The sequence below is a fragment of the Electrophorus electricus genome, chromosome 10 (assembly GCF_041902795.1).
Source record: "Electrophorus electricus isolate QZ-2024a chromosome 10, ASM4190279v1, whole genome shotgun sequence".
Taxonomy (NCBI): domain Eukaryota; kingdom Metazoa; phylum Chordata; class Actinopteri; order Gymnotiformes; family Gymnotidae; genus Electrophorus; species Electrophorus electricus.
In genome coordinates, this window is record NC_137506.1 from 25321183 (window position 1) to 25344883 (window position 23701).

General features: G+C 38.4%; 1 protein-coding gene across 4 annotated transcripts in view; it reads left to right on the top strand.

The window, feature by feature from the left end:
- The window catches only part of sptbn5 (spectrin, beta, non-erythrocytic 5), a 43597-nt gene extending 22453 nt beyond the window's left edge, over nucleotides 1–21144 (top strand). For 2 of the 4 annotated variants that reach the window (XM_081721017.1, XM_081721015.1), the window contains exons 38-71: nucleotides 1594–1785; nucleotides 1883–2038; nucleotides 2160–2351; nucleotides 2487–2582; nucleotides 2718–2836; nucleotides 3034–3148; nucleotides 3629–3742; nucleotides 3900–4021; nucleotides 4099–4261; nucleotides 4490–4678; nucleotides 4757–4834; nucleotides 5236–5408; nucleotides 5513–5603; nucleotides 5818–5964; nucleotides 6130–6267; nucleotides 6454–6710; nucleotides 6819–7005; nucleotides 8719–8931; nucleotides 9291–9487; nucleotides 9770–9974; nucleotides 10232–10408; nucleotides 10659–10814; nucleotides 10988–11205; nucleotides 11288–11477; nucleotides 12076–12270; nucleotides 12547–12654; nucleotides 17150–17935; nucleotides 18036–18101; nucleotides 18246–18329; nucleotides 18547–18638; nucleotides 18899–19012; nucleotides 19194–19291; nucleotides 19376–19480; nucleotides 19945–21144. In XM_081721017.1, coding sequence (XP_081577143.1) covers nucleotides 1594–1785; nucleotides 1883–2038; nucleotides 2160–2351; nucleotides 2487–2582; nucleotides 2718–2836; nucleotides 3034–3148; nucleotides 3629–3742; nucleotides 3900–4021; nucleotides 4099–4261; nucleotides 4490–4678; nucleotides 4757–4834; nucleotides 5236–5408; nucleotides 5513–5603; nucleotides 5818–5964; nucleotides 6130–6267; nucleotides 6454–6710; nucleotides 6819–7005; nucleotides 8719–8931; nucleotides 9291–9487; nucleotides 9770–9974; nucleotides 10232–10408; nucleotides 10659–10814; nucleotides 10988–11205; nucleotides 11288–11477; nucleotides 12076–12270; nucleotides 12547–12654; nucleotides 17150–17935; nucleotides 18036–18101; nucleotides 18246–18329; nucleotides 18547–18638; nucleotides 18899–19012; nucleotides 19194–19291; nucleotides 19376–19480; nucleotides 19945–20078 — 5667 coding nt within the window. In that variant the 3' untranslated portion in view covers nucleotides 20079–21144. The remainder of the gene's footprint in view (nucleotides 1–1593; nucleotides 1786–1882; nucleotides 2039–2159; nucleotides 2352–2486; nucleotides 2583–2717; nucleotides 2837–3033; nucleotides 3149–3628; nucleotides 3743–3899; nucleotides 4022–4098; nucleotides 4262–4489; nucleotides 4679–4756; nucleotides 4835–5235; nucleotides 5409–5512; nucleotides 5604–5817; nucleotides 5965–6129; nucleotides 6268–6453; nucleotides 6711–6818; nucleotides 7006–8718; nucleotides 8932–9290; nucleotides 9488–9769; nucleotides 9975–10231; nucleotides 10409–10658; nucleotides 10815–10987; nucleotides 11206–11287; nucleotides 11478–12075; nucleotides 12271–12546; nucleotides 12655–17149; nucleotides 17936–18035; nucleotides 18102–18245; nucleotides 18330–18546; nucleotides 18639–18898; nucleotides 19013–19193; nucleotides 19292–19375; nucleotides 19481–19944) is intronic. The other 2 variants (XM_081721016.1, XM_081721018.1) reach the window with 2 other exon arrangements.
- Nucleotides 21145–23701: the final 2557 nt, after the last annotated feature.

The window sequence follows — 23701 nt, forward strand, 5'->3', positions numbered from 1 at the left end:
GTGGAAGCCTCGCCTGTACCCAAGCCTACGAAAAGCGCACGCCACTCAAAGGTCCGTGCACTCCCTCATAGGTCCTCTAGGAAGGTACAGGTGTCATCCGGCATGCGCTGCCCCAGGGTCTATATGTCTCCTCACTAGTCCGTCAGGACAGTGAGGGTCCCTACTGCACCCGAAACTATAGCTGGTGGATCATCTGGTGAGCCATGGCAAAAAGTGCTCCCTGGCAAGTGCGCCAGGAAGGCAGGGGTTCCTTCGTCGCCAAAGCAAACCACCCTCAAGCAGCATTGGGAGGGAAGGCCAGTACTCCCTTCTGGTCAGCTATGGGAATTCTGCCTACCCTTCCTCTGGGAAATATCAGATATGTTCCTGTTACTGTCACTGTTTTGTTGCTCATCACAGTTGTTGTCAGTCCCTCTACCTCCCTTTGGGTCTATTCCCCTTCCCGTCAGTGTGCCCATCCCTGTGCTTGTCAATGTCTTAGTCCTGGTGGTCCTCCCCTCTGTCTTGTCCTCGCTGGCCCATCTCAGGTCGTTCGGTCCTCTAACCTCGTCGCTTGGTGTTGGTCTGGGAGCCGGGGCCGGTAGGCTGGTGTGCCAGGAGTCGCGCCATTGGAGGGGGGGTTCTGTTACACCCCTGATGTATTGATTGTCCATGTTACACCTGTTTGTAGTTATGTTCCTTGTTAACATGTGTGCTTAAATCCTGTTAGTGTGTGCGTCCCTATGTCTGTCTTGGCCCCTGTCCTTCCCCCCGCTGCCCTGCTCGCGCTGGCCTGTGGCAGGTTGCCCGGTCCTCCACCGTCATCTTTTGGCGTTGGCCTTGGGGCTATAGCCTCCCCCCTCAAGTGAGTGAGTGTGTGTGTGTGTGTGTGTGTGTGTGTGTGTGTATGTGTAGTGCCACACCCTCTCGTGTCATTCACCTGATCCTTGTTGTGTGTAATTGTCATGTGTGTGTATATAAGTCTTGTGTCGTGTCATCGAAGTTGTCGGTGTTTAACCCAGTGTGTATCATGTATCGTATGTGAACACACAAGAAGCTTAATGTATACGGTCGTTGTGTTAATGTTTGGTGAGTATGACGCTATTCTTCGTGTTTGTTACTTTAAATAAAGACCAGTTTAATTGAGGAGAATTGTCTTGGCATCCCACTCTCACGACACGATCGTTACAATACTGGTTTATTTCCCTGGCTTGATGGCATAATAGGAATTCACCTTAGATGGGTGTGGCCAGGATTCCCATTATGCCCAGAGAAATAAGGATAACCTTGTATTAATATCCAAAAGATTTTAAAAGTTGTGTGGTATAATCAGATAGAAGGATGTTAGGAGTTGTGATCACTCCTTTGAACTGCAAAATGATTCTGACTATTGATGAATGGTTCATCAAAATCTAATTTACCCATTATCCACACTGACCACATTCACCTCTGCATGGCTATAAGTATACATTTTATGCACCTGCATTGAATATTCTCACCTTAAACACTCACCATTAGATACTTCAGTCTTCAGCCTAACCTACTGTAGTATAGCATTACATATCAAGATACACTTACAAATAATAGTGAATAAATTGGTCTGTATGTTTGCAGATGGTTACTCTTCAGAGGTTGGCTGAGAGTTTGAAGGAAGGGGGCCTGACAAGACAGAAAGCCAGTCACATTGAAAGCAAGCTGAAGGCTCTCAGAGCCAGGAGAGAACGCATCAAAAATCTGTCCATGAAACGCTGGAAGGAACTTAATAGAATTAGGGTTTTCTGCATCTTCAATCGGGATGCAAATGAGGTATTGCTTGTCTATCTATCTATCTGTACTGCAAGCTAGCCAAACTGAACAAAGAATTCTGTATCATGCCTTTCATCTGCTACTGTTTATGCTACAGGCTGAGGAATGGGTATTGGAACGTATGCAGAAAATGCAGGATGATTCAAAAGTGGACCTGAGCAGCCTTCAAACCAAAATGAAGCTACTGCAGAAGCATCAGGTGTTTGAGGCTGAGATTCTGGCCCATGGAAAAATTATTGAATCTGTCAAGCAGGTGATGGCTATTCTGTTGTGCTTCATTTTTTGGGTTTCATGATGTGGTAATGGTGGGCTGACCAAGCAGAGCACTATATTAGACTGTTAGACTGTTTCACTAATTCCCTCAACTTCATCAGACAGGAGATGAGCTGGTCACACTTCGTCATCCCAAGTCAAACGAGGTGCAACAGAGTGTCTCTGCTCTCATTTCTCACTGGGATGATTTAAAACAAGCTGTCTCTGCCAGAGGAAAATTTCTAGAAGACCATCGAGACTTTCTGGAGTTCCTTCAGAAAGTGGAGCAGGTTGAAGTTTGGATCAGACAGAGAGTAAGAAAACATATTCCTAGAATCATGATTGATCAACATTTGAGTAAAAAAGACAGATTGTATGTGATCTCTCTTCACTGACACTGTTTGAGAATGTTGACATGTCTCTTTTTCCAACCTGGCTTTGGTTTATAGGAGGTTATGATTAATGTGGGGGATCTTGGGGAGGACTATGAGCATGGTCTACAAATACTGAAGAAGCTCAGTGAATTTAGAAGCTCCATCCTTGGGGTAAGTGCATTATAATTACTTTCCTTTTAAAAAACACCCCAAATTGAGTATTATAATATTTGTTGGGTTATTAAAATACTTGCTATCTTTGAAAATATAACTTGCATGGTGTGTGTATCATGAATCACTTTTCAGGAAGTGACAGTAGACGAAGCTCACATCAAGACAATCAATAGCCTGGCAGCTCGTCTAGAGAGGCAGAACTGTGATGACCTGGCCACTGTGAAAAAGCGAAGACAGCAACTGAATGAAAGGTCTCCCCTTCATTATATTAACCTTGGTCACTGGCAACTGGGAACTGATCCCCTCTGGCTGTCAGTCATTATAAGCAAAATTATCACATTTGGGTGAAGATCTGTGTTATTCTTTATATTACTGAGTGTGCCACACTTATTCTGTTCTATGTGTAGCTAGCTATTGCTAACTGTTCATTCACTGTCGCTGGGGATAGATGGAGTAATTTTCATGGAAATCTGAACAGTTATAAGAGGAAGCTGGAAGCAGCACTGGAGGTCCACTCTCTGATCCGTGACCTTGAGGAAGTCAGGGACAGGGCAAATGAAAAGGTAAGGGTGCTCTGTCTTTATCTAGATTATGTATGATAGACTTTCACACAATGCAATTGTTATGAAATATTATCTTCTTCAAGTTTCCTTATTGGATATGTATGATCTTTGAAGTCTTTATTAAAAATAACCACATCTACCTAGATTTTTTCAAGTCTGGATTGCACCACAATTAATACAAATGACTCTAAGCATATTCTGATGGCAAGTTTCATCAAATAAGTAAGAAAATATGATATGAGCAATTTCGGCTCCTGTTTTTCATACATGCTTTTAGTATCCCAATTCAAGTACAACTTTAGTCACAATTAATAAATAAAAAATCTTTCTATGATATCACCTAATCTGAGGTTCTTTACTACTACTGCATAAAGTTAAGAACCTTAAACCAATGGGATATATTTCAATACCACATCTCCTGTCCTCCATCTTCTGGAATCATAGCTGTGTCTTGAATATTTTATTTCTGTGGTGTTGCAGATGCTGTTGCTGCAGGGTCAAGGCTATGGAGAAGATGTGGAGGGCGTGGAGAACCTCATACGCAGACATGAGGAGACAGAAAGGGAGGTCTGGGTTATTCAAGAGAGAGGCACTGTAAGTATTCTTACCTTTTTTGGTAAACTGATAATGATCAATCAAATTACAATGTGAAGTCACAATAAATGAAGACATGTCTTATTAATGGACTTGCGGTGCACCGTTGTTGCTTGTAGTGCTATTAACAAGAGCATGCTTTAATTTATGAAAACAGGTCCTGGAAAGGGAGATGAAAGATCAACTAAGGGCTCATTCTGACCTTTCTGACAAGCTCACCAAAAAGCAGAGAGAAGTAAATGCCACTTTAATGAAGCTGGACAAAGAAGTAAAATTAAGGTGTGTGGACAGTAATATTGAGGGCAAATCTTCATGCTGAGGCACAACAATTGATTCACCCTGATATGTCATTGTAGGAAGGATCGTTTACAGGAGTCCCACCAGCTCCAGCTGTTTAAGGCTAACCAACGTCTGCTTCTATGCTGGACTCTGAAGCAAACCACTGAAATGGGAAAGAAGGGCTTGCCCAAAAACAAAGCTGAAGCAGAAAGCTTTCTTGTGGAGCACCATGACTGGAAGGTAAAACCTCCCAGCCTTCCATTCATGCATTGAATGATGAGGTAGATTTATATGAACTAAATCACAGGAAAAGTTTTTTTTCATTTGAATATGCTGTTGATATATGCATTATAATGTACATTAATCTAGCTCTTGGGGAGAAAGAAAGAACAAACATTAACTTAATCCTGCGATCGAATTCCTGGTTTGTTTTTTTACTAACAAGAAATGTGACCTTTATAATTACAGGCAGAGATAGACACACGTGGAGAGAGAATTGATTCAGTGAAGAATTTTGGCCAGAATCTAGTGAAGTCTGGCCATAGTGATACACCAGAGATCAAAAAATCCCTGAGAAAACTTGAAGATGCTAAATCTGGGCTGATTCAAGCATGGGAAGAAAGAAAATCAACACTGGACCAAGCGCTTAACCTTCAGGTACCCAATTAAACAGAAGAGTTGAGAAGTATAAGAATAAAGAAGAATATGAATTTGCTAATGCTGTATGCTATACAGGTATTCATTGGCTATGTGGAGCAAAGTGAGAGTTTGTTGAGTAATGGGGAAGCTTTTCTGGCCAATGAAGATCTTGGGGTAAGTGCTCTATTATATGAATAGCAATCACATATATTTTAAATATTTGAACTCAGAATAAGTTCTGTGGTGTAATATAAAATAGAAGAAGATAGTAAAACATTAAAAATATAACAGTGGTTCAAAAAAGAGTACATAGTAAAATCCCCAAACTTGTAGTCATGGGCTCAAATGAATGCCAATAATGTTAGTTTTCCTATAGTTTTACTATATATACATAAGACTATTTTGGCAGTGAAATTGTTGGTCCTTACTCTGCCGTCCTCTGAGCCATGTAGCGCTTCATTCTGCACTATGTAATATATGCTTCATTTAGTCTCATTGTTTGACAAACATTAGAACTCGCATGACATGTCCTTAGAAAAGTATAGAGTTTGTGCCTTTCTTTATTTGTGCTTCAGGGCTCCCTGTCAGAGGTGGAGGCACTTCAGAGGAAGCATGCTCTATTTGAGAACTCTCTAGAAGCTCAGCTAGAGCATGGGGAAGAGGTGAAGAGATTCGCAGAACAACTCATACAGAAGAAACATTATGACTCAGACAACATTGAGAAGAAGAGCAAAACTGTTCAGCTCCGGTCAGTTGTAAGCCATTCCTAAATAGAGTACAGTAGAGCATAGAGTACATGTCAAGTTAATGGTCCAGTACTGCCACAAGCTTTATAAAATTGTTCTTTTCCAGAAAGGGGAAATTGTTGGAGATGAGCAATGCAAGACAGAAAGCACTGAAGGAATCTTTCCAGCTTCAAAAATTCTTGGAAGGTAGCTATGAGGTATGCCAATGAAAACCAGCTACTGATTTTTGAGAATACAAGCAATAAAGCTCTCAGTATTATTCTACTTTTCAGCATTTTCCTTATTCTGCATTTGCATCTGAGTCTTGTATTCTCATTGTTTTGCTAAATATATTTAATAATTTAAATTGTAAAGAAATTGTCTGATTTCTTTTGATATGATTGTAGACTTACTATTTTATGTGTTATTAAGCTGTGCTCATGGTTAAATGAGAAGAAATCAGTGGCTCAAGATGAAAGTTGGAGAGATCCCATCAATTTGCAAGCTAAGCTTCTGAAACACCAGAGCTTTGAAGCTGAGGTCCTGGCTAACTGCAACAGTGTGGAGGCTCTAACAAAGGTACTCTGTCAAAGCCACCAATACTGGATACCGGATACATGTCACAACATCATTATAACATTCTTATTTTCTGAGAAGTTTAAATTCAAAGTAGAAGATGACCTATATAACACTGAGAAAAGGTTCAGCATTACAAATCTAATGCAGAGGATATTTAAACTGCAGGAAGGTGAGAAGATGCTAGCTGCTCATCATCCAGCCAAGGACAAGATTAAACCTAGAATCAAAGATCTCAATGATGGCTGGGAGCATCTTTTAATGAACTGCAAGGAGAAAAAGTTGCGTTTACAAGAAGCATATCAGGTACAGAATGAGAATGTCACTGTAGACTGGTATAGTTTTTGTTTTACCAATTTGTATGTTGCTGTAGTCTGTCATTGTAAATTATACATTCCAGCCCTCCATTACTTCAAATTACACTAAAATTGGGAAAAAAAGAAAAGAAAAGAAATTTTGTGTGCCCTTTTTCTCTGTCCATCATCCCCTCAGGCCTTGCAGTTCCAGCGCGCTCTGGATGACGTTGAATTCTGGTTGGATTCAGTAGAAGCTGAACTGAATGAAGGGGATTATGGGGAGGACCTGGCCTCAGTCAGCAGGCTGCTGAAGGCTCTACATGGCTTGGAAGAAATAGTGGATGGACACCTGGAGAAAGTCCAGGGTCTAGTGGACAAAGCCAAAGATTTCAGCTCTAAAGGCAATTTCATGGCTGGGGAGATACAGCAACGAGTTTGGAAAATGGTGAACAGGTATTCTATGTCTTACTCTATTTCTGTCATTTAAACAAAGAAGAAAGACTGACTTAAATGTAAAATGGAAGCTTCTGGAGTTGCTTACTTACAGCTTTTATTCCTCAGGTATAATAGTCTCGCTGAGCCACTGCAGGCTCGTAGAGAAAATCTGGAGTCATGGCAGCTGCTGTTCCAGTTCTACAGGGACATGGAGGATGAACTTGTATGGATTCAAGACAAGCTACAGCTCATGACTTCAAAGGACTGGGGCACTTTCCCACAGGGTGCCCAGGCCATGACCAAAAAGCATCTGGTAAGTACTAAACTGGGACATTTTACTAAAACTATATGTTTTTGCATTGGGGATAGAGATGTATTGAATTACCTCAGTGTTTACTACAAGAAATGCAATAAAAATTATGGCAAGTAACATAAAAATGTCTGTTTAGTAATAATTTGATACTATTTTACTAACTACTAATATATAATTTTATAATTATTCGAGACTGGGATTACACAGAATGTTGTAATTAATTAAAAACAGGAGTTTAATTAATTGATTCAAGCAAACTATTTAACAATTTATACACTGCCTGGCCCAAAAAAAGGTCACCACCTGGATTTAACTAAGCAAATAGGTAAGAGCCTCCCATTGGATAATTACTGCATGGGTGATTGTTTCAGCTGGCAACAAGTTATTTAACTTTAATTGAAGCAGTGAGTAGCTTCTCATTTGTTAAAAAACAATGTCGAAAGACACATCCTGTGGTCGTGGAAAAGATGTTAATCTGTTTCAGAAGGATTAAATTATTGGCATGCATCAAGCAGAGAAAACATCTAAGGAGATTGCTGAAACTTCTAAAATCGGGTTAAGAACTGTCCAACGCATTATTAAAAAGTAAAAAGACAGTAGGGAAACATCTTTGAGGAAGGAATGTGGTCAGAAAAAAATCTTGAATGGTCATGATCAGCAATCACTTAAACGTGTGGTGAAATCAAATCATAGGAAAACAACAGCAGAAGTCAGGGATATGTTTAATAGTGAAAGTAAGAGCATTTCCACATGCACAATGTGAAGGAAACTCAAGGGATTGGGACTAAACAGCTGTGTAGCCTTAAGAAAACCACATGTCAGTGAGGCTAACTGGCAAAAACAGCTTCAATTTGCTAGGGAGCGTAAAGATTGGATTCTGGAGTAATGGAAGAAGGTCTGTTCCAGAGTGATGGGTGCATCAGAGTAAGAAGAGAGGCGGCTGAAGTGATGCACCCAGTGATGCTAGTGCCTACCGTACAAGCCTGTGGGGGCAGTGCTATGATCTGGGGTTTCTGCAGTTGGTCAGGTGTAGGTTCAGCAATGTTATGTGCCCAAAGAATGAGGTCAGCTGACTACCTGAATATACCGAATGACCAGATTATTCCATCACTGGATTTTTTCTGCCCTGATGGCATGGGAATATTCCAAGATGACAATGCCAGGATTCATCGGGCTCAAATTGTGAAAGAGTGGTTCAGGGAGCATGAGACATCATTTTCACACATGGATTGGCCACCACAGAGTCCAGACCTGAACCCCATTGAGAATCTTTGGGATGTGCTAGAGAAGACTTTACGCAGTGGTCCAAATCTCCCATCATCAATACAAGATCTTGGAGAAAAATTAATGCAACTCTGGACAGAAATAAATGTTGTGACATTGCAGAAGCTTGTGGAAACGATGCGTGCCATAATCAAAGCTAAAGGTGGTCCAACGAAATATTAGAGTGTGCGACCTTTTTTTTGGCCAGGCAGTGTACATTAATTAATTACATATGGTTTAAAAATTAATTATGACTTGATGGAAACAAATGAATCTCAGGGTTTTTCTTCCTCCACAAACTATCATATTAAAGTATCTGTGGATACCTTACAGTGAATAAGTGTGTAGAGAACATGGTTGTCCTAGGTTCTGGCATGGCTGTAAACACAAAGCTCTATACTAGATAGCCTAAGTGGTATATTTATGACTGTGAAATGCCATTCTGTGCAGGTGATGATGAAGGAAATTGTGGGACGTAGCCCTCTGGTGCAGGCCGTACTGGAAGCAGGACAGAACTTGGTGGGAGGGAAGCACTTTGCATCTCAGGAGATCAGCAAGAGAGTGGCTAAATTAAAGGAACTCTTTGACACATTGAAGAAAGAGTCCAAAAGTAAGGACCAACTGCTTCAAGAAGCAATACAAATCCAGAACTTTCTCTCTGAGGTTAGTGAGCAACCTTTCCATTTTATATTAGTAATTTAACACTCACTATGACTTGATTTGGCCTATAATAGGTGTTACATAGTAATATTAATATCTGTGAAAGAACTACAGTGGAGTTTGCATAATTCTAATTACATTTTATACTTTAAAACATGTATAAGTCCATTTAGCTTGATTTACTAAGATTCACCTAATTAAGATATACTATTTCACAATGTGATGACGAGATATTGCAACATTGCCAAGTCTTAAAACATTATTCAGATTTTTACTGTTTTTTTTTTGTTTGGTTTTTTTTTGGTATAGCATGCCTATACATACTGTTATACGTTGTCTTCCACCTCCATCTTTTGTCATAGGTTTCTGAGCTGGAACTGTGGATGGAAGATCTGATGCCAATGCTGGAGTCCAGGGGCTGTGGGAAAAGTGAAGAGGCCACAGAGATGCTCCTCAGGAAGCTGGACACATTGGACCTGGAGGTTGAGAACCACCGTGGAAAAGTGGAGTCATTGCAGGAGACTGGGGCTCAGCTGCAGCAGTGTGGCCATCCCTATAGGTGCAGACATTTAGGGCAGCCAGTCTGCAATGCATGTGTGCATAAGTCAGATTGAACTGATTTTCACATTATATAAAGATTTGTGAACAAAAACCAGGATTAAAAACATACTTAACTAACTTTACAATTATAGCAAAGATAGGCAGATAACATTCTATAAAGGTAATTTTACACAACTGGCACAACTTATTAAATTACACAATTCTAGGGCTCTTTCTTTTGCATTTCAAAAAGCTGGATTGAATGAATACATTTGTGTCACTGAACAATGTTTCATTGCAGCCACTTGATAAGTAAGAGTGTCACAGGGATGGAAGAACGGTATGAGTCTCTGCTGCAGCTGTCTTCAGAGCGCCGTGCTATGCTGGAGGACCAGTACAACCTCTATGTGTTTGAGAGAGAGGTCCGAGACATGCAGAGCTGGCTCCTCTCTCGCAAGACCCTTGCTGAATCAGATGACCTTGGACAAGATCTGGAAGATGTTGAAGTAATTTTTCCCTAGTGTTATGATTTGTATGACATAGTGTCATGTCTAGCCAAATATAAAGTTAGAATGTACAGTCTGCACTTGAGTCAAACTAAGAAGAGTGTAGTAATTACTTCAAAGTTAGGTAAACATTATTTCTGAATATTCCTCAAAACAAACTCTAATAGAAAAACACAATTAGAAGCTGAGCTTCACAATATGCATTGTAGAATTATCTTTGGGTGTTGTGTTTTTGCATGGTTACTCACTTTTATCAGACCCTGCAGAAAAAGTTTGAAGATTTTGCTCTTGAAATCAGCAGTTTGGGTCAGAACAAACTGGCTTCAGTGCAAAGGTTGAAAAAACAGGTGAAATCCTCAGAGACCCAGCAAAGAGAGCAATCACTACTTAATTTATGGGAAGACTTAAACAAAGCTGTGAAAACACGAGCAGAGGTAACTGACTAACAAATACGTGAAAGGATATAACCATTTTATTTTGATTTAATTCATATAAAGAATAAGTTTATTACTGAATCTGGAACATAGATAAATAAGTAAACCCTGGAAATTTCACTGTTTATTTTATGTATGACAATTTGAAGTGACATATAACACATATTATCCTGAAACATGGTTTTAACTAATTTCAACGTTAACATTTTATATGGTTCTGCTGTATCTTGACATTGATTATTTTCCACAGAATCTGATATCTGCTCGTGAGATTCACCAATTTGACCATGACTTAGATGAACTGAAGAGCTGGATGAATGAGAAGGAAATGGCACTGGACACAGAGGACCAGGAAAATGACTTGCTCAGTGTCCAGGCTCTGATTCGACAACATACCAGCCTTGAGGTACAGAGTAAACATTAACACAAAAGCAATAAAACCATAAAGCACCTATGAATTAGCATCTGGGGCTAGACCAGCAGAAATTTGACATCAGAAGAATATAAGATTATAGTACCCATCAGAATGGCAATTTATCAACATCAATACAGACATATCATACCATCTTCTCCCTCTAGAGAGATTTGGCAGTCATAGAGGAGGATGTGCAAAGCCAGTGGGAAGAGGGCAGGGACTTGGTCAGGCGACATCCCCAGGTGAGGGAGAGTCTGTCTGAGAGGCTGCAGGAGGTGGAAGACAGCTGGGCCAACCTGATGGAGAAAGCCAGCCAGCGTAAACACAGGCTCCAGCAGGTTGAAGCAGTCCAGAGATATCTGACTGACTGGAGGGAGCTCATGCAAGTCGTTAATTTTATCATTTTGTCATTTTATGATGTTATATGCCATTGGACCTGTCAAATATTTCTAATATCTACCCAGGGCATGGCTTAAAGAGTCGCTGTCTCTGGTGATGGGGGAGGAGCTCAGAGGTGAAGTCAAAGATTTGGCACAGCTAATCAAAAGGCATGAGGAATATCGTACCCAGATTGATCGACAACTTGGCAAATCAGAAACTGTGAAAAATGAGGGGAGATGTCTAATACAGGAAGGAAACTTCATGAGTCAAGAGGTATGGAAAAGTTACACCTACCAACAACACACTAACAGACTGATGATACTTTCTGATGATACTTTATCACAGAAGTGTCCAGTCTTTTCCAGTGCAGTATGGGAGCACACCTGTTCAGTGGGAGCACACATGATTATTTGTTTAAAGGCTGAGACCAAATGGATAATTCAATGATATTAGTTGCACTCAAGATAATTTATTGCCATATGCACAGGGAACCCACAGTTGTGCTGTACAATTAAATCATTGCTTAACACTTCCTATCAGCCTTCAGTATAACATATTATAATCACTAAATAACTAGACAAACACTATAAACATTATATAAATACTACAAATATTTAAGTTGGCTAAAAAGTAGCCAACATAACAAGCTGCACCTTGGTTGTGATGAGAACTTGCAGCTAAGACTGGACACATTTATTTTCTGACTCTTTTTTTGATGCAGTCAGCTACTCTAACAGAGCCAGTAGAGAGGCTAATAAGCTTAGCTTTGTGTGTGTGTGTGTGCCTGTGTGTATATGTGTGTGCCTGTGTGTGTGTGTGTGTGCCTGTGTGTTTGTGCGTTCATGTGTGCATGTGAACATTTATGCATGAGTGCATATGTGCTCTGCAGCTGGAGGAGCATATAGCAGAGCTGCAGGAGCTTGAGGTGCAAGTCCTTCAGAGTTGGGCTGAGAGGAAAGATCATTATCAAAAGGAGCTGGAGCAGGAGCAGCTGCAGAGAGAGCTGGAGCAAGCTGAACACTGGCTGAACGCGTATGAAAATGCACTCTGTGAAAAGGATTATGGGGTGAGGATGAAACAGTACCTATATACACACACACACACACACACACACACACACACACACAAATATACACACACACACACACACACACACACACAAACACACACATACACACACATACACACACAAACACACACACACACACACACACACATATATATATATATATATATATATATATATATATATATATATATATATATATATATATATATATATATATACACACACACATACATACAGACACACATGCACACAACAGTATTCTTTGTGTTTTAGGACTCAGTTTCTGATGTTCTGGAGCTAATGAAAAAACAGGAGGATCTGGAGGCCATGATAGTAGCTCAGAGTGAACGATTTAACACCTTATATGAAAAGAAAACTCAGGTAAACAAGTAGAAAAGTATGTGTGATCATTACACACTTTTTCTCTATTCTTTGGAACCATGTTCTGTGTTGCAAGGTCTGTGAAAGAGACTTTAGTAGCATGGACTTCAATCACTGGTTTCCCCAGAGTGGCACCCACACTAGTTAACTATTAGTTTGCATTCATAATGTGGGGTTTCCCAGAGTTTCCGTTCTTAAGGACCAATATTACCCGCTCAGTCTATCCATACAGGGTTGTCTATGTCTCCTGTTGGTAAAATGAATTCTTAATTTGCAAAGCACTGGGAAAAAATATAAATTCTTAAAGATATACTCTGGTACTCCTGGACATTGTCCACTCTTCTTTTGTGACCTAGCTGAAAAGATAACTGCTTTCCTGTCATTGTAACAGTAGCTACACACATAGTTGAGTCTTGTGTATCCATGGCAAAACCTCTGGATGCTAAATGCTAACTCTAAGCATTAGCATTAATGATATAACTAACTACATCTAGTGTAGCCAGAAAAATTACAGAGTTTAGCTGCACTGTTTTGTTCTTCATATTCAGATTGTACCCCACACAAACTTTGAGTTTTGTGACCCTGCACCACCCCAATTCAGAATTTAGTCTTTAGCTCTTTCAATGTCCCATGTCTTATGATGCCCTCCTGATTTCTTACTTGAGCTTGGGATATTCCTTGAGATATTCCTTGGGATATTCCTTGCACTCCTCTGTCCCCTACATTTACTAGGATATTTCTGGGATGTCTGCAGTTTGGCAATTTTGATTTCAAATCTTGATTTTGGACCCTGTTAAACCAAAATGCACCATGTTCAGGGTTACATACCACTCAGATGGAATTATGTGCTATTTATCTGGGCTTAGTCACTTTGTGCCAATGCTGTTGCACCACCTTGTGCTTATAAGGTCAGACAACAAAGCTATGGGTTTTTATCTTACATCAATCACCAAAAGGGCCTGAGGTCAAGGGAACCTTTTGCCTCACATTTCTGTTGCCATTAGTGCTCAGTGGTACTGCTGTTCCTAAATGACTTCCTGGATAAAGACCATTATCCTTCCATACCTAAATTTACATTGTTTCCACTTGATCTCATGATGAGTGATTCAAAATCAATGAACTATGCCTAAGGACACATACATAGTTTGGTCAGTGCCTTTCCTAAGGGTGTCTGTATCCCTTGTGCTCACCCAGCAGCCAGGCTTGAGCCACTAATACAAACAGAACATTACTGGATTTCACTGAAGATTCCAGTCTTTCTGCTAATAATGACCTTATTGTGTGGGCAGTACTGATGTGTTTTGACTGGTCGATGCAGGTGCATCACCTGCTGTGGTTCTTTGAAGTCAGTAAGGCCTCTCTTCATGTAGTGATCTAAGCAGTGCTAACTGGAGCTACCTCAGTTCAGTCCTGGTGAGGTCAATTCATTGTACAATTGTGGAATTTATCATCCGCTATGCTTACTGGATGAGGAAAAACCACGCCATCCAAGATTCCTGGAGGATGTCCACTGTATAAGTATTTTTCATGGGTATTATTTATTTATTTATTGCTAGCTTTGCATGATTTGGCAACCAAGGAGAATCCATTGTAATTTTCCTCATCTCTGGCAGTTATCTAGATTTTTTAGACCCACTGTTATGTCCAAAATTACTATTTTTCTTTGTGAAAAATAAGTCAAAATCACAAAGGTATAAATATACTTAAATTGCTACAATTCCTCAAATTTGTGATAAATTGTACTGGTTTAACATAGGCCCCTGACTTTTTTCACAAGCCATATAAAATGTATTTTATAATTTTTAAGAAGAAATAGTATATAATCCACATGGGGTTGATCATGTTCTCAGCAACATTTTCTTAAGATTCATCAATTGTTTCATCAGCAACATTATAACAGGCAACTGAAGTCTGGAGTTTTCAGCACCAACTGAAGATGTCAGAGCTTTTGACATCAAAGGTTCTCCCAAAGTTATATCATATAAATAGATGAGGCAGCAACTGCAAATATGGCAAAAAGTCTACAAGGCTATGAAATGCACTTGAAAATAGTCCAAATGGAAAGATAATGAACACAAATGAAACTGTTGCAGCAAAGTTTCCCCATGACATGAGCCCCAGAACAAAAACTGATATATTAGCCTTAACAAGCTCTCCTACGATCTTCCTGTCAACAGAAACTTTGAAAAAGAAGAAATCAATGTGGCCTCTTTACCTTTTACTGTTTACCTTTTTCCCCCCTAAAGCCTAATGAAGTGTCACTTTCTTTTTACTAAAAGAATAAGTTTGAGCCTGAATCCAAACTACTGCCCCAAAAGTGGAAAAGAAAAAAATCTGTCCCAAAGGAACAGGTTAGCATAAATCCCTTCAGACCAAAGAACAAGATACAGCTAAATTCAGCTAAATGCCATAAATGTAAATGTAAAATACAGCCCCTTCCAAGTTCCTCCTATTTTGATGGGCTGACACTGCAGAAGCACAAGCGAGTGGCGAGTGAAAGAAATGTCATAACTTTATTTATGAAAACAAAGAAAAGCATTAGGACAGTACAGCAGAGTCAAGGCTAGGTGCACCAGTGGGTTTTAAATAGGTGGTTTGAAATAAAACATATGCAATTAATAATCAGTAAACTAGTGATTGTGAGCAGGGAAGTGGAATGGAGACGTAATTGGTGTGCCAGTCCTGGGTAGGTACTGGCTGGAGCGTGACGGATGTCTTAAAAGTTCCATTTGAAGTTTTAATAATTTCGTGGTATATTGATAATTCTGTAAATAAGTACTTAAACACAGAATTCAAAATATCAATACTTAGAACATAAGTATCCAGTGTGATGTTTAACTTGATTATCAAACTCCACTCCAGGTCAGGGTTAATCTAGAGGGATCATGATAATCATGGGTGATTCAGCAGTCCTGTCCCTTTTCTCACTTGCTTTGGATGATTTATGCTAATAGGATCCAATGCCCCACATTGCTAGCATAATGTACTACAGGGATCAGAAACCAGTCTTTGTCTTTGTTGCCAAATAACTTTGGTATAGATTACTTGGAGGCCCCTTTTTTCCTTTAACCTTTTTGTTTACTTTAACCTTTACACTTTCTCAGTCACCCACAACAAACATAGCACCTACATTTCTGACAAGTCACCTGTCATAAGCTGTGCAATAAAACAGAGAATACTATCATATGCAAAACACAAAGGTCCTTCAGTCTTATCTGAAAGTTGCAAAATGTATCATTTCATTATGAAATATTTAATTTTTGCCAAATGTTGAAAAACAAGTGGGCCACAACAGACACACAATCAACAAACAGGAAGAAACTGCTCACTGGTCTCACATGCTCTCACAATGTTCCACTGCTCCTTGAGTGTCTGGATGTCTGCCACTTTTATCATATCCCTAACTCTCCCCTGTAATTGTGTGAAAATTCCCATTATCAGTTAACAGCTTATCACTGCAGTAGAATCAATGCTTCAAATACAAGCAAGTCATTTTCTTCTAGTATTTCACTTACACCATAGACATGACAAGGCGAGATTTATTGCCTTCTTCTTCGCACATAGGGCGTGCAACCAATTAGTATTTGGCCATCTTCAATTACACTATGAAATTCAATGCAGACATCAGTGTGCAACTCATGACTTGTCAAAGTTATATAACATGATTAGTTCCTTGTCATTGATACTGTAAAGCCAATGAATTTCTCCTGTAGAACAGTGAGGTACTAAAATGCTATGTCCACGTTCATTGTATAACTTGTGGATTGTAGTATTGTAGTATCTTCCAGTAGCAGAAAAAACATCACATGCTTTTATGCCAACAGGCAAACATAATATCAGAAAGGAATGTATGGAATGCTCTATTCTATGGTTATGACAGTCCACAGAACGCTGCAGTGACAAATCACCCTACACATCATTTCAGTTAGTTTGCTAGCTATGTGTTCATACAAATTACTGAGACATTTGCATCACCTACTGCAGCACAGATATAATGCAGATTAGCAGATATCACTAATAACTGCAAGGTGCCATACATATTCATTTAGCATATAAAATGCTATTTCTTTTCATGCTAGTTTTAGAAAAGTAACATGCCAGCTCTCTGAAGTTTATTCCCCTGCTACCTCATTTATCTGCTACCATATAAATTTATCATTGTTTCCAGTTAAATTAAATTTTCATATAAGGTGGAAATGACATGTTAAAGTAACATACTGTCAGTCTGTGTTCTGATTAATTTTTTTTTTTTTTTTATTAGACACCCTTCACAGTTATTGTGAAAATCCATGAAAGTAGCAGAATAACAACTGAACTGAATGATGATCTAGAATGTTTTGCATAGGATTCCAAATGCATAGTAAAAAAAGGAGGCAGGACCAGGGACCATAGATGAATCAGAACTACAGAGGTCCAACCAGTTTAAAAATATTTGGAGACGGAACAATAGTATGCAATATCAATAAATCCAGTAATGAACTCTGTGGCATTTCAGAAAGAGCAGAAGATGAACAAAACCTATGGAGGAGATGATGGCTCCAGGAAGAAGCCTGTTCGTGTGACTTCCCTAAAGAGAAAGTCATCAGATCAACTTGCCTCAACCCTTCAGCCTACCATATCCAACACCATCATGAATAGAAACAGTGTCAAGAGTAATAGCTCAGAGTTGACCTCTCCCACAAAGCCATTGATTCTGAGGAGAAACAGCAGTGGCAAGGGTGAAGCTTCCTCTGCAGCTCCTCGAGTGGCATCTTTACTCAGGAGGAGCACTGGCAGCAGTAGTGATGCTGTAGCTTCCAAGACTCCCTCTGTCAAACCATCCTTTGACTCTCCTGAAGAACAGAACTCTGTAGAAAAATCATTGTCTTCAGTTTCCACCAGTGCTATTTACAGATCCCATCCAATCCCCTCCAAAAAACAAAACCAAACTCCTATAATTGGGCATGAAGTTGATGCCTCAGAACAAACTGAGCAAAGCTTCAAACCCTCCTCTTTTCATGTACACAAACCAAGAATTGCCTCCAGAGAGGTGAGATCATTAAGCCCAAAAGAAGAGATTGTGGAACCTCTTACACCTGCATCTCTAGAACATTCTGTAGTCTTGCCAGGGACACCTGCAGTCGCCAGTACTGCTTCAGAAAATACCTTTCCTCCATCTCCACCACCATCACGTCCACCATCACCATCATCTCCACCCTCACTGATGAAAAGTGAGGAAGCTGAGAGAGTAAACGAGGAAACTTCTGATGATTCTCCAGTGCTATCTCCTGTAACTAGCAAGGTGAAGCCTGAAGTACATTGCTTTTCTGCTGGTAATTACTTTAGTGTTTATATGCAGCATTTTTTAAATTTGGGGGAAATAAATTATTTGTACCCTTTAGACTGCAGCAGAGCCTGTCAAAATGATGGGTCAATTGGAGATTAAACTGAAACAAGGAGGGATTCAAGTAAGCCATATAACTGACATCAAATGCATATATTGATTGCCCTAACCTTTTTTATAATTACATATATCCAATCTAATCTGTGTGTGTTAGTACTAGGATTAGTTTGATTTAATTGTGGAATATTGGTGTGTTGACTTGGACCAGGGTGTGGATCACTGGGAAACCATCTATGTACTACTAGAGGAAGAGACATTCAGTCTGTTTAAAGACCCAGATGCTGCTGAGAAGGTGTTGCATAATGAACTCTTACATATACAGATATGCTCCCCCTTGTACTCAAATACACTGAGGGAAGAGAATAAGAAAGAGGACCGAAAAGAGAGAAGGACTGAAATCATATTTATAAACAAAGTGTCAAATTCAACACAACTATGTGCAAAAACAGCATATAGAAAGTTTCAATACAACTTGTTACACTAAATCATATATATCTAATCCTTTACAGAGGTGCACCCGATGGCCGCCTATCACTATAGCTGGAGCCATTTGTAAAGATAACCCATACTACAGGAGAAAAAAATATACCTTCAAATTGATGTGAGTAAAAAACAGTAGATTTTGTGGTTCTTCTAATGGTTAGGGAAACCCCAGCTGGGATTTCCCATTACTAGTGTTTCCAGGACTCACTGCAGCACCAGTCCCTTCTGCAAGACCCAAACTTTGAATATAAGTCTGTGATCCAAATGTCTTATTAGTTATTTACCTTCCCATAACTACTCACAGTAAACCATTCCAGACCCAAGCAAAACTGATTAGAAAGTAAAGTCATAACTCTGTTCTCGCTCTGCCTGCTTAAGTTTGAATGATGGCAGCCACTACCTGTTTGCTGCATCATCCCAAACTGAACAGCAGAAGTGGATGAAAGAGCTACAGAGCTGCACTGGTCAGAGAAACTTCACAGTGGATACTGGGTAAACAAACAGATATAGAAATGCTTTTCTCAGCCACCTTCTGTATATGGTGTACATATGCATATAGCTACCACAGTGTTTTAGATGTATATGCTTCTTGTTAAATATTAAATATAAGTTAAATATTATATTAAATATATCATAGTTTTATAGCAGCACTGTTATGTATGATTTTTTTCAGGATGAGCACATTAGAAAAGGAAGAGGCAGTGAAGCAGCAGGTCTCGGTGACAGCTGACACCACAGTTATACAGACCATAGAGCCAGTGCCGCAAAAAGGTGAGGAACTGAACAAAGTCTGTATGTATGTGGGTCTGCATGCAGGCATGTACACATTGCCATCCTATGGATCTGAACCTATAGAGTCCACTGAGAGTTCAGAGATGGAGAGGGAGCCACCCCCAAAGCCGCCACACACATACTATGACAAACACTGCTACCCAGATGGAGGAGAGGGGCGAGTCTCAGGTGAGATGAATCATGGATCTTCCAGTTTTCCAAAACGCCACTTCTTGGCCATGGCATTTACATTCCAAAGTATTATTTCAATATGTTTCCAGTTTATGAATGAAACATAGACATGTGATGAGGTGCTGCTTGTTTACCTCTTCATTGTACTGTCGTCAAAAGTTATCTAAACCATAAAACTTCCCAGCTCCAAGTTTTAAGGTCCAAATATCTGTACTTGTAGGACAATTTGTTCTAGGATAGAACTTTGACATATATAATGGATGACATGCCTTAAACATAAAAAATCACCAGAAAAATTAAATAAAATTTTATTCCAAACATGTTATATTGAATTTTAAACCATTTCTATGTAAGTCCTTTCTCAGAAAAGTTCCTGTGAGAAACAAGTCAGAAATTTGGAATATTGGAATATAAATTTAGATTTGGCTTAACCTGTGCTGTTTTTATTTGTTTATATTCAGCAACTTTGCAAACTCTGCAAAGGAACCAACCTCCCTGCTTTCCTCCACCCCTTCCTCCCCCAAACCAACAGGAAAGTGGAAGCAAAGAAAAATCGAAAAACAAGAATGTTTTCAAGAAATTGTTCAAAATATAATTTGTGCAGCTTAGCAGAAATGGTCTATGGCCAGCCCATATTGATTTCATTGCTTGGTCTTCAGTGGAAGTTGATTTGTAATACAAAATCAGTGATAGCAGTATGAAATCAAACAATTAAATTACATTTAATAATTTGCAATAGCTGATGTAATTTAAGCATTCTCATATATTTTGTAAACTGAATTATTTAATTACAGATGTATTAAATCGCTAACAAGTATGTGACATGAGAGCTATGCTGAGATCTATGAACTTTATTTTTAACCTTAAATGTTATCAAAAGAACAGCCTGTTCTGTTTGAGTGCGTCCCAAGATGGGGATGCGCTCAATTCGAGAAAATATTTTTTGGAAAGCTTTTGGTCATAAGCATAGTGAACAATAGCTTGCATTGGACCACAGATTGGCTCGAAATAGCACATGATAATTTTACCACATGATGGCGCTAAAGACTTTGGAGACCGTGGTGTGTCCAGGAACGCCTTGAAGCTTTTATTTTGAACTGTTCAAAGGTCTAGCTCAGAAATGTTATATATAATAATTTGCAATAGCTGTTATAATTTAGGCATTTTCATATATATATATATATATATATATATATATATATATATATATATATATATATATATATATATATATATATATATATATATATATATATAAAATGTTTTTTCCCAATTCCGACGCTAAATACTACTACGCTGACATAGGTGGCTTCACAGATCGCATATGTTTAAATCACACCAAAGTAAATGTAGCAGTTTAGCAATTATTATTGCACTCTAGATTTTATTTGTGTAATGTGTGTGACATATAGCCTGCTAGCCTACAAGTCTGCGAAAAAGAAGAAGCAGAAGAAGAGGAAGAAGAATTGTCGTCATCGCAATGTTTGCTTAAAGGCAAATATCTGTTTACTTAAAGGCCAAAAAGCAGGTCTAACAACCATTTTTCAGTCATAACATTAAATTAGTTTTACATAGAACTATGTAAAATTGTTTTTGAAAATTGCAGAAGTTCAAGCGCAAGTTGTCTGAATAAAAAGACAAAACGTTAATTAAAATGTGTATTTCAGAGTATTGTAGTTTTTCGGACTGATACAACTAACTACATCTTTCTATAAGATTATAAACTTAATTGCAGTCACAATAGCCAGAGTTTTTAATGATATAAATATATTTAACAAGTTACCTACATTTAGGCTAGGTTATTCAACTAACTAATAATGTCGACTTCTTAAAATGTACCTACAATTACGCCTTGGACCATTTCTTATGCTGGTGGAATTGACACTGTTTTAAAATTTCGACCCAGGGCATAAAATAGACACAGGAGGATACATACTATAAAATTCCAAAACTGAGCAGAAAATTACATGAAAACATGTTACTTATTCCACACTCTAGACATCATTGCCCAAAACCCCAAAAGAGTGGAACGATCAGCCGCTCACAATCTACATAAAGATCAAACATGCAGTCATTTCTCTAGCCACAGGGAGGTGCTCTTACTATATTAAAGGTTTAAAACACTTCAAATACTTTGCGTACAGAGAGGAAAGCTTTATCATTTCGACGTCTCGGTGTATATAAATTGAAGTATATTGTAACTATGTTTATTCAGTACAGCATGAACATATCGGGTTTGCGCGGGGGTACAACCTTCCTTTAGATTAGTTATAGGATGGTCAACAACTGCTTTCTCTCCAGTAACTTTGCATCACTGTTGTCCATGAAGTGAAGCTATGTCTTTGAACTGATGTTATCTCTCATTTAAGTAAGACCTGGAGCTGATATTTAGGAACATGCCTGAAATAAGAATATTGTCTAATTTATGCCTAATTGCGTATTTCCTATAAAACATGAAATTCAGGCATATAACCCTCGTTCGTCTTGTAATAGCATACATTAAGATGGCAAAAAGATAAGGTTATGAAGCTATTCTGTCTTTTCTCGGGTCGTGATCTTAAAATTTCGAATTAAATCTTGACATACTAAATGTATATTGCATACATTGTCCAGTAACCAAACTCCAGATGCTAGAATATTGAATGTTTTAGTAACTTATTCCCGGTTTTGCTTAAAATGCCTTATTCGCCGCAAAACCGCAAATGAACACGAACACTTCTAAATAAACTGCGAACATCCTGGTTTATGATATATACAAATAAATGAAAACGTTACACAATTTTAAGTTGATACAACTATTTTTTTTTCTAACCCGATATCGGATCTGAGTACAAGTCGCAATAAAAACATACAAGCCAAACTCTTTACAGTTGTCAAATATTTTCTACTTCAGTGAGAACGTAGAACATACATCCTCGCTGTCTATTAGATTACTTTGACGTCCAAAAGAAAAAGTAAAGTTAAAAAATAAGTTCAAAGTCAAGGACTTCATGCGTATTTATTAAAAAAGACTACGCTAAAAAAGACAAAAACTTTCTTAAACTTGTATTTCTTCAGTTTAAGGAATGGTTAACCAGATCGATATATTAAATAATTACATAATGTATTTTAAGCAACACGTGGGTGTAAACAAAAGCTGCCTAAAGTCTTAAATGTTTCATATTTATTTAATTGAGAAAGCGCCCAAAATTCAAAGAAAGACGAAATGCATCCACTTTTATTCATTAATTATATATTTTAATTATTGTGTCATCTGGAATATTCAGTTCGACGAAAATGAGTGTATGTCTGGTGTCAAAAACAATTGAGTGTTTAAGAATGCATCCAGGGCCTAACACATTGTGTTCAATGTCTAAGTGACCAGAAAATATATTTATATATCCATATTAATGTATAATAATAATAATAATAATAATAATAATAATAATAATAATAATAATAATAATACAACGATCATTTCAGTTTATCCAGAGTACACTGTAATTATTAGCCATATTAATCTTGGTAAAGTAACGCTTATGTAACAAATCTACTTCTGCAAATACAAGAGAAGAATGGCAAAAGAAAATGAATTAGATTAAGCCTTAAGAACCACCTTTAACCAGGTGTGTTATAGCGCTTATTTTACTTACTTACATGTATTGTCGTAAACAGTTGCTATTTTCAAAACTTTCACAAATTAGAATCTACTGCAATGCATCCTTCACGACAGTTTTTAATTAAAAAAAAAAAAAAAAAAAAGTTATCGGGCCTTAAAAAAACGCCAGTATGCAAATGTGTCCGTAGTCTCGTAAACCTTCTGTTTGTGTGTGCACGCATGCTTGCTGTTATGTGTGTATCTCTGAGTGGACAATTTGTTGGCGGATGTGATTATGTGTGTATCGTGCATGTGTCTGTTGTTCTTTCAGTTGAACCCCATTTAGTGCTCCGAGATACATATCAGGCATTTAAAATTCAGCCTAATTCAAACCACAGTATTTATCTTTCAATATTTCAGTTAATATCGATGTCCCTTGTTTCTTATCTTTAAAATAAAATGAACTATTGCATGCAACTTAGAGTTACTTAGAATTTTTCACTTAATACTCTAAGTCCTTTTACGTCTTCACTAGAGAAAGGCTTTTCGGTGGCTGGGTTTTCAGGTGAGGAATTATAGGATTAAATACATTTTACAGAAACAGTTAGTGCAAGTCCATATTCTGTCACAGGATTTTTATG